We start from the raw sequence: 10218 nt of genomic DNA, 5'->3' as shown, positions 1-10218 counted from the left end.
GGGCCACAGTGACTGGAATGATGAATGTATTTTTGCTTTTAACCCCCCCCCCCCCCCCCGAAAAAAAAAATACTACTCACCTTCTCTCCTGTTTACATGAACTATCTGCCAAGAACCTACTTATTGTCTCTGCAATATTCATGTCATCAATCCCACAATGAACAGAGGTCAAAACAACAATCAAGGCATAGTATTAATGCTGCCGGAATAAAAGTTGGAATTCACAATAATAAAAGGTGGTATGGATCAAAAATAAATAGCAACAAACAATCACCGCCCCCCCACCCCCCTTCTTCCCCCACCCAACAACAACCATCATAACCCGTGTATAAAACATAGTGAAAAAGACGCCCCAAAGAGGCCAAAAACACTGTCAAAGCCCGAAGAAAAAAAACACAAAAACTATTTCTCTCTCTGTGTGCCATAGTGGTAATGTGTAGTAGTACAAAGGAAAAAAAGAGGTCCCAAAAGAAGCCCCGGCGGGTCTTTTGAAAAAGAGGAGAAAAAAACATGTAGTAAGTGCTCCATGTCCTGGCTTCCCTTCTTTTTGTCCTGTTCCATAACCCGACCACCGCCACGACCCCTTCCATATGCTCGACCGGTTCAGGTTCAAGATACAAGGTCTTCCGAAACCCCCCCCTTTCCTCCATACTTCCTTCCTTCCCGTTCCGTGCATGGTAATTCATACAGACGCCGCCAACTCCACGCCGAGTACTATGCCGAATGAATATTTTAAGCCAGAATGAACCAATAAAACAATGCCAACAAGCGCAGAACAAAAGCTCAACCTCCTATTGAAGAGCCGTGCCGGTCTCAACCCTCAATATGACTCTTCGACGCACCCTGACCCAACAACTCCAAGCAGCGCTGAGCGAGACTGACAACCTCGCCTTCATCGTCGTCTTCGAGCTCGTTGTCCGACTCGACCTGTCGGTTGGCAATCTGCTTCATCATTTCCATGATATCCGTGGACTTGCCAATGAGCCCAATAAGCTTCTTATCCTCGGATTCAACAAGCTGAAGCAGCGTCCAGATCGCGATGTGCTGAAAGGTGGCATCTCCGCTGGCGAGAAACCTGCTGAGGTAGCCGTGAATGCCGTCGCAAGGATCTGTCCAGCTCTGGATGAATATCGAATAATCGCCCACTAGAAATGGTTAGCACACACACAATACACTGTAAAAAACACCACTGACCTTTGGATGACAGGTTGCCCAGGGCGGCAGCACTGTTTCCTTGGACCTCAATGCTGGGTGACTTCGTGAGTGGAATCAAAACCTCAAAGACGCCAAGCTCCAGTAGATGTGTCTTGAGCTCGTCACTCAGGGCGAGAACAGCAATAGCAGCCGTCATCTCGGATTGAACCGTTACAGGAACCTCGAGTACAAGCTGCTTGCACTTCTGTACGGCGCCCGCCTCGAGCACGAGCGACTTGTTACGGTCAGAGCTTGCGGCAAGATTTCGAAGCGTTGAGATCGCATGGCACTGGATCTCCTCGTTATCAGTAGAACCGAGGAGGTCAACCAGTGGCTTGAGAAATCCGGCTTCGATAATTGGCGACTCGTTTGAAGGATGGATGGAGATATTGCGTATGCATGCGACTGCGGACAAGATTAAAGGCAGGTAAGAAGATTGAAGTAGACGGAGGAGAGCCCCAAGACCGTTGGTGCGGACGATTTCGAGCTGGTACTTTTCGTCTGAGGCGAGATTTCGAAGTGCCAGGGCGGCTTGGCATTGTACCTTTGGCGATGATGAATCCATCAAGTGCACCAAGGACTGCACAAGCCTGGTCTCGGACTGCGCCAACTTCCGCCTGTTGGCAGCATCGACAGCAATATTGCTCAAGGCTGTCGTGCAATAATATTGGACGTCCACGTCGGCCGAGGAAAGAAGCTGGACGAGGACGGGGATGGCACCAGCATTCACTAGTTGTTGCCGGTTTTCGTCTACAAAACTTGTTAGCCGCGATTTGCCGAGCACAGAAGTCGTGACAACCAACATACCGGAATGTGTCATATTGAGCAAAGCCCCGGTGGCATTCCTCTGTACCCTCATATCCTTCGATTTGGCGAGGCGTGTCAATGGACCAAGGGCACCAGACCGTGCGATCTTGGCCTTGTTATCCTCATGGGTAGCCAAATTGGTGATACACCCGACGGCGTTGCACTGAACCTCGACGTTTGGCGACATCATTTGCCGGATAAGGGGTTGGAGACCACCAAGCTGAACAATCAGAACCTTGTTATCCGCTGTACGTTTGTGTTAGCATCCGATGGCGTTGCTCCGCGAAAGGTTGCCGGCGGTGTCCTTACTGTTGACGGCAAGATTTCCCAGCGCGGCACTAGCCGCTCGTTGTACCTCGATGTCCGAGTTCTCCAGAAGGAAGAGAATAGGCCCGAGGGTGTCGCGGTCGACGGCTCGTACGTCTGTAGAAGATCACATGTTAGCGATTTGCACACGGCGACGGCCTGGTCTCGCCCGTGCTTGGACAGCATGGCGGAAAGTAGGCCGCACATGCGGGTCATTGCCCACGCACCTCGTTCTGTGATCTCGGCGAATGTCAAACTCGCGCTTCGTTGCAGGTCGATGTTGTCTGAGAAGACGAGAGTGCTCAGAGCTCGAAGAGGTTCACCGGAGAAGAAATCGGTCTCTCCACGCTATCAGCATGTCAGCAACGGGTAGACGGCCAATAACCGTGGCAGCGTACGTTTTCAAGGTATTGAAGAAGGTCGGCTACGGCCTCCCTTTCGTTGTCGGCGAGGACATTTTCGTATAGCCCATCGCGGGATTTGCCTGCGGAATCTAGCATCAGCGCAACGGCCCTATCGGATACCGGACACGGAAAAGACGTACCTCCACAACAAGTAGAATTACAGACACCCATGGCGGCTGATGGAAGAGCGCCAAGGGGTCCGAGTTCGAAGGCTCGGGGTGAGATGATGTCGGGGTTTGTCTGGTGTGGTGTAGGTATTGAAAAGCAAGCTCGGTCGTTTGGCGGCTGTCGCTGGCTTGCAGCGGAAGGGGGCGGGATGTGCAACAAGAGAAAAGATATCAAAGAAACATGGCCCTCGAATGGGGAGTTTGATGGGGTTCACAGTGGCGGCCAGTACCTAGCGGTCAGGTTGAGTTGGCAGGCGTTGGGCTGCCGAGGCCGATGTTGTTTGTTGTTTGGGGGACCTGGATCACCAGGGAATCGCACGGCACACGCACACACGCACAATGGGAGGCGCTCATGTCATCGAATCGACGCTGCCTTATCCAACACAGCTTCTGGGGTTGCTGTGGCCTGTGCGCTGCTTGATGTTGTACCTTTGTACCCTGCAGCTCGGCAACGGCAACCCACTCACCCAACATGAGTTGGCGACAGAGCCCTGGAAGCTGTGACAGCTCAAGAACGACAACGTGTTGCCGGTCAGGCACGTCAGGCTCACCACCTTCACCGACCACCACCTCCCCGCCTCCCGCCTCCCGCCTCCCGCCCTTCCAGACGAACATGTCTGCCCTCTCCTGACAGCCTCACTCCGAGACGACCGTCGGGGATGGATTACCTACGTCAACATCTGAACATTGGCTTATCAGGCCTTGTTCCACTTGGCAAGTGTGGAGAGTTCGGCTCGCTTCCCCAGAGATGAAATCGACTTCATATCAAAAATTGGACTGTCTAGCCAATGGCCAAGCAGATATTGTAGGACATAGAAGGCTGCTACTCTAGGAGCACAAGAGTGGCATATGGCTCAGGGAGCATCAATTACGAGACACAATTTACAGCGGTTGTGGCGCATATCCATGGAGCACCTGCAATCTATGTATGCATCTGTGAACGGCCCCGATCTTCGGCTTCGGCATACCTGTTTCAGAGCATCCTGCGGTGATCTTTGATGGCCATCCAGAAAACTCTACGCGCATAAAACACAATCCAATATTTTGGACGCTGTTGTGGGATGAGTACACCATGAAACCTGCAAATACTCCAAGGTTCATCCCATAAGGCACCGCAATCCTCCAAGAAGGCTATATGTTGCCGTGCCCAAGGTGGGAAGGATGAAGGCCACAGGCAATGAAGTCATGCTTGGGAATGGCGGGGCAAAAGTTCCGTTCCTCTAATCCCGAGACTCATCACCATCACATTTTGAACATTTTCACATTTGGACCCTGTGACAGCGTATTGAAATCGACCAAGACGGATGGATTAACTAGCACATATAGCTTTTGACGACTTATAACCTGCTTGATTTTGTATCACAATCCTCCAGACGTTTGGACCAGCCCCTCTACCCTCGGTGTGCCCCACCTTGTGCATCTCGAGATAGGGAGCTGTCAGTGGTTGAACCAGAGGAGCTTCATCCAGACCATGGAATTAGATCACTTGACAACACTGTGTAGACATGAAAATATGACATCTCACTCTGGTAATCAGCAGCGCAGTGCCAGAAGGTTGTGGCTCTTTGAACCAAGCCATGACATATCGAAATGGCGTGCCGGAGCCACAGCCCCAAGCCACAGGACGGATCGGCATCCACATGCACTAATCGCAGGTATCCAGCGGTATAGCGTCGCACCTTATTATTTCTTATCGGGCAAAGCAGAGCCAAGCAGCTCTGGAACTGTTGCCCGATAAAACTCTCCAAGTGCCCGCCCCGTTGTATCACAAGTTTCCAGACAAGAGAGGTCTTGTTCCTGGCCTAGCGAGCATCTGGACAGAGAGTGGCTGCAGCTCCCTTTGTTCTCTCTTTCTCCCTCCCTCCTGGTCTGCCCCTTCTCGACTACCTCCGGTCCTCGGTCCCGCTGGGCGGCAACACAACAACACTTTCCACCGCAAAGGAGGCTTGCTCTGTCTGGAACTTGGACCCCAGAGACAAGTTTCCTTTTTTTGCGCCTGGCGAAGCGCACCGGCCGCGGAACAGCAGAGTCCCTCCCTATGTGCGGCCACGTTCCACCATCACGATAATGGAAGACGACACTCGTACGCCCGCCGAAAAGGCACATCCTGGACCTGCCACCGAGGGCAGTGCTCCTGTTGCCTCCTCTCCCACCACAACCTCTGCGGCTGGAACCAATTCCAGTGGCCCGCTGCCGCTGCGACATGGTCACGAGCTCCCCTTTGTCGCGGCCCCGTCCTCCTACTTGCGTCCAAAGCCCATCAGTCGCACAATGTCGGATAATAGAGCCTCAGGTCCGCTGGACAAGGAGCAGATGCAGGGTCTGGTGAGCATTTATCTATCTAACACCCATCGTGCCCCCCCCCCTTGCCCAGCCTGTCAACCCCCGCGCCCTTCCCATCCACGCGCACCCAGACACACACATGATACACACATGATATACATGTATATACATACATAGACAGCCCGGCCTGCCTGGCACACATGTTCAAACATACATCGACCCATCCTCCCCATGTTCCGAATGGCCACGCGCCCAACCCGCCTGGCTGGGAACGAACCCCGCTGTCTCCCTGCGCTCCCAACCTCGCAATGCAACTGCTGCTGATGCGGGGTTCCGGCCATGGGCTGCAGCAGACCCTGATGGCCTCGACATGGAAGCTAACGCGTGGTTTTGGACAAACAGAGAGGGGTGCGCGAGTTCCTCAAGGTCCGGACGAGTTACGATGTCTTGCCTCTGTCCTTCCGTTTGGTTGTGCTCGATAACAACCTGCTCATCAAGAAGAGCTTGAACATTCTCATACAAAACGGTTCGCGGACCCCTCCTTGACGCCCTCTGCTACCCCATGACGTACTGACTCCGGGTTGAACATGCAGGCATCGTGTCAGCGCCGCTCTGGGATTCGCAGAACTCAGCCTTTGCCGGCCTGCTGACGAGCACCGACTTTATCAATGTCATTCAGTACTACTGCCAGTTCCCTGACGAGATTGCGCACATCGATCAGTTCCGCCTGAGCAGTCTTCGAGGTAGGTGGCCGCCGCAAAGGAGGTTTTCTAGGAGAGACGGGGGCTAAAATGAAGGCGGCAGACATTGAAAGGGCGATTGGCGTGCTGCCGCTCGAAACGGTGTCGGTCCATCCTATGCGCCCCTTGTATGAGGCATGTCGGCGCATGCTCAAAACGAGAGCCAGGAGGATCCCATTGGTAGATCGGGACGACGAGACGGGAAGGGAGATGGTTGTCAGCGTCATCACGCAGTACCGCATCCTCAAGTTCATCGCCGTCAACAACGAACAATACACCATGTTGCTGAAAAAGCCCGTCCGAGAGCTTGGGCTGGGCACCTACAAGGACCTGGCGACGGCCACCATGGGCAGTTCGGTTCTCGACGTTATTCACCTCATGGTCAAGTACAACATCTCGGCGGTGCCCATCATCGACAAGGACAACAGGGTTCTGAACCTGTTTGAGGCGGTCGATGTGATACCCTGCATCAAGGGTGGCGCCTACGACGAGCTGAGCGCCACGGTGGGCGAGGCGCTGTCCAGACGGGCCGAAGAATTCGGTGGCATCTACACGTGCAATGAGGATGACCGGCTGGATGCCATCTTTGACACAATTCGGAAGTCAAGGGTGCATCGGTTGATTGTGGTGGATGACGATAACCGTCTCAAGGGCATCATTTCACTATCGGACATTCTAAAGTATGTTTTGCTCTATGGCGAGGAGGACGACGATATTCGGGGGAATTAGGTCGGGGGGCGGCATGGGCATGATAATATTTGGAACGGGGACCAGTATCTACCCTGTGTCCCTCACCAGGCCTCTTGGGTTATGCTTGACTCCGATTTATTTTGATTTGCATTTGCATGGCGTCACGGGCCGGATGTGGACAAGGAATACCATGGTTGCATATTTTGTTCTATTTTTTACCCCACGGTATAGACTTTTTGTTTCTCTCTGACTTTGACTCTGACTCTCTCCCCCTCCCTCCCTCTGTCTCTCTCTCTCTCTCTCTCTCTCTCTCTTTCTGTTTATTAATTGAGATTTGTGACATGTTTTATGTGGTGTCTGTTCCCCTTGTCCCTTTGAAGCTTTCCCACCAGCCACACTTTACTCGCCCACGGTCCCTCCTTCTTCCGTTTGTTGGAAGGGGCATCCAATTCCTCCTGCCTGAACTGAACAACCTGGAAGTCAAACATGCAAAACGGGAAGCAGCAGAGGGGAGAAGCCTAAGGTAACTGACACACTAGCGTTGCTAGGTACCTGCCTGCCTGCCTCTTTGTTGTTGCAGCAGCTTGCAGATGCACCTACCTGCCTGCACAAGGAGATGATGCACACCATCAGGTCTTCTTTCTAATTTTGACCTTGACACAATCTCTTTCTTTCCTTTGTTTGGAAGCATGGGGGGAAAGACAGACCGTCTGCTGAAGACAATCCTGTTTTTGGGGTCTGTTCATCTTTCTCGTGTGTGTGTATGTGTGTGAGTGTGTGTGTGTGAGTGTGTGTGTGTGTGTGTGTTGAATAATACTTTTATCCTGCGCTCTTCCTCCCTCCGATTCGATTGTTTGCTATTTCCCTTGTCGTTTACTGGATACAACAAACGAGATGATGCAGCAACAGCAGCAGCACCATCAACAAACCCTCCGGTTCGGCGGTTCTTCTCCGCCTCCTCGTCATGGGGACGAAGGTCGACGCGCTCGGATGGAACGGACCTGGTCGAGCGAGTCGCTTGATCAGGAGGAGGAGGATGACAACAACACCCACGAACCTTTATCAGATATTGACGAGGCGGGGCCGTCACTGTCGTCGTCGAGGTATGCCTCCCTCGAAACCCACCAGCCATCCAATCTCGCGGGAGGACGGTCGTTCAGCAGTGGGGGGAACTTTCAGAGTTCACCGGTTGGCGGTGGGTTTGGACCTGGGATAGGACCTAGAAGGTTACAGCTACCGCTTCCGCACTCGGCGACTTTTGGTGGTGGAAGGGGAGGAGGGAATGATAGCAGTGCGACGTGGACGAGCTCGAGCGGGGATTTGGGGGGGTTGAGCGATACGGATGAGGTGGGGGATAGGAGCGAGTTTGTGGGGGAGTATAACCGGTTGGCGGCGAAGTATGGGGTTAGGGGGATTGTGGTGGTTGAGGGTGGGGGGGGAGGGCAAGAGTCGGTAGGTTTGTTTCTTGGTGATTGTTGTTGTTGTTGGGTGAGGAGGGGGGCTGACAAGGGCAACAGCCGGATAGGTCGCCTTTGCAGCAGCAGGAGAATAATCGACATTGTTCAAAGAGGAGTTGGTTTTCGAGGACGTTTCTGGGGAGGCAGGTCTCGGGTGGGAGTGGGGTTGCGAGTTTGAGTGGGCGGTCGATGACTACGACGGGGGCGGAAGGGGGGGAGGATCAAAAGGGGAAGAAGATGGTGAAGCATAAGAGGAGCGTGAGTGATTTGGCCATGCATTTGGTGAATGGGGTGATGATGAGGAGGGATTCGCTCAAGGATGAGGACCTGCAGAGCTTGGTGAGGCTGTGCGGGAAGAGCTTCTTGTATCTGCCGAGCGAGTATGCGGCGGGATCGCTGGTGCTGCCGACGTGCTTTCGGGCGACGGCGCAATATCTGGTTCAGCATGCGGCGGATACTCAGGGGGTGTTTCGCATTCCGGGATCGGTGAGGGTAGTGAATGCGCTGTATGAGTATTATTGCTGTGCCGAGGGGGACAAGGACGAGATTGCGAGTACGATTCGGTGTCCGAATCTGCCGAGTCATATCAAGGTTGGGACGCACGATGTGGCCTCGACGTTTAAACGGTTGCTGGCGGGACTGCCGGGGGGTATATTGGGGAGTTTGGCCTTGTTTGATGCCTTGGTGGCTATTCACAGTCAGCTGAAGGGGGATCCAGAGTTTCCGAGGACGAAGCAGACGAAGTTGAGGGCGAGGTTGATTGCGCTTGCTATTGGCACGGTCAAGTCGCAGTTTCGGAGGGAGTTGATTTGTGCTGTGTTTGGGTTGCTGTGTTTGATTGGGAGGACGGCGGAGAAGACTCCCAGGGAGGATGAACTGGGACGGCCGCTGCCTACGGCGGATTTGATGGGGTATAACGCTTTAGGGATTGTGTTTGGGCCGTTGCTGGTGGGGGATTTGATTCATGGATATACGATGAGGATTGCGAATCCAAAGCAGGGGCTGGTGTTGTTTCCTGTTACGCCACCTGCTGCCAGACGAGAGAGGAGGAAGTGTAAAACGTCCACGGATACGGAGGCTAGTCATTCGCGGCGAGGGGCGTTGTCTGTTGACAAGATACATGTTGCGAACAGCATTGCTGAGATGCTGATTGTGCACTGGCGGGAGGTTGTCAAGCATATGAAGAACCTGGACGTGCTCAAGTCCAGCCCGACGGCAATCTCGGAGCAGCATGCTCGGCATCACTACCGGCAGCAGGAGTCTCTGCAGGACAAGGCTGGTGGGCTCAGACCTTCTGCGTCTGAGTCGTTTGTGGTGAGAAAGCCTGCGGAATGGGGGAGCGGGTTGAGAAATCGTCACTCGAGGCAATCCGAAGAAGGAGGATCACCTATTCCGCCTAGTCCTACTCCTGACGCTAGTAAGTCTACTTCCTCCGGATGGCTGCTAGACTCGGGACGGTTGGCTAACTAGGCGGAAGGACGAGCATCCGGTGGAGGGCCGGGACGACTCGGGATGAGCCGGTCTTCACTTTCGGTGCAGCGGCAACGGCCAAGGACTGGGAATGCTCGCTCTTCGTCCCAACATCGAGTTGGCGCGATGGCCTCCATGCCGTTGTTGTCGCCCACTGCTGAGGAGCCATCGCTCGCGGACCCGGAAGCAACATCCCTGACGGGCCATCACCATAATCAGAATTACCACGATGCCGCTGGTGAGCAGATGTATGGATACCCTCCCGCTCCTTTGGAAACCGTTCAGTATGCGGCCATGGAGGAGCCTCTCTCTCTTCGCCAACGACCCCCACCTTGGGCTCCAGGAGAATCAGTGCTGACGAGCTCGTCAACCGGCGCCGGAACAGCAGGTACTCGTTATCCCACTCCAGACAACATCAGCATGAACGTCCCCGAGATGCCGAGAGGGCCCTCTCCTGCCTCTCCGACTCCGACGGCCAGACGTCGACTCGTGATCTCCGCAGATTCCATCCGATTTAAGAACGACGTGACGGGAAGCATGAGAGCGGAGAAGAAGCAGTTGAGTCAGCTGAGTTTGAACAAACGAGCAGACAATGATGACCAGTATAAGGATACGGCAGAGATGAATACAGGAAATACAGGAGGACCTCAGTCCTCTCGTGGGTACGACCTCCTGCGAAGGATTCCGTGAATCAATACAT

At 53.9% G+C, this 10218-nt stretch overlaps 3 protein-coding genes across 3 annotated transcripts; 2 read left to right on the top strand and 1 right to left on the bottom strand.

Annotated features, from left to right (window-relative positions):
- Window positions 1–813: 813 nt before the first annotated feature.
- PODANS_2_5120 (uncharacterized protein) lies at window positions 814–2882 on the bottom strand (the record flags this gene model as incomplete). The annotated part of the gene is made up of 7 exons (XM_001911238.1): window positions 814–1145; window positions 1195–1944; window positions 2002–2247; window positions 2311–2424; window positions 2535–2655; window positions 2706–2791; window positions 2852–2882. 7 exons carry the CDS (start codon window positions 2880–2882, stop codon window positions 814–816), a joined length of 1680 nt encoding a protein of 559 aa, XP_001911273.1.
- A 2660-nt stretch (window positions 2883–5542) lies between these two features.
- PODANS_2_5110 (uncharacterized protein) lies at window positions 5543–6630 on the top strand (the record flags this gene model as incomplete). The annotated part of the gene is made up of 3 exons (XM_001911237.1): window positions 5543–5687; window positions 5755–5904; window positions 5966–6630. Coding segments are annotated over 3 exons (960 nt in total), but the record flags the coding sequence as incomplete, so codon positions are not given.
- Window positions 6631–8237: 1607 nt separating this feature from the next.
- PODANS_2_5090 (uncharacterized protein) lies at window positions 8238–9518 on the top strand (the record flags this gene model as incomplete). The annotated part of the gene is made up of 1 exon (XM_001911236.1): window positions 8238–9518. The coding sequence occupies one exon, from the start codon at window positions 8238–8240 to the stop codon at window positions 9516–9518; it is 1281 nt and encodes a 426-aa protein (XP_001911271.1).
- Window positions 9519–10218: the final 700 nt, after the last annotated feature.

Source organism: Podospora anserina, chromosome 2, assembly GCF_000226545.1.
Source record: "Podospora anserina S mat+ genomic DNA chromosome 2, supercontig 2".
NCBI lineage: Eukaryota > Fungi > Ascomycota > Sordariomycetes > Sordariales > Podosporaceae > Podospora > Podospora anserina.
The sequence above is the reverse complement of the archived record's forward strand: the minus strand, read 5'-3'. Positions and strand labels throughout refer to the sequence as shown.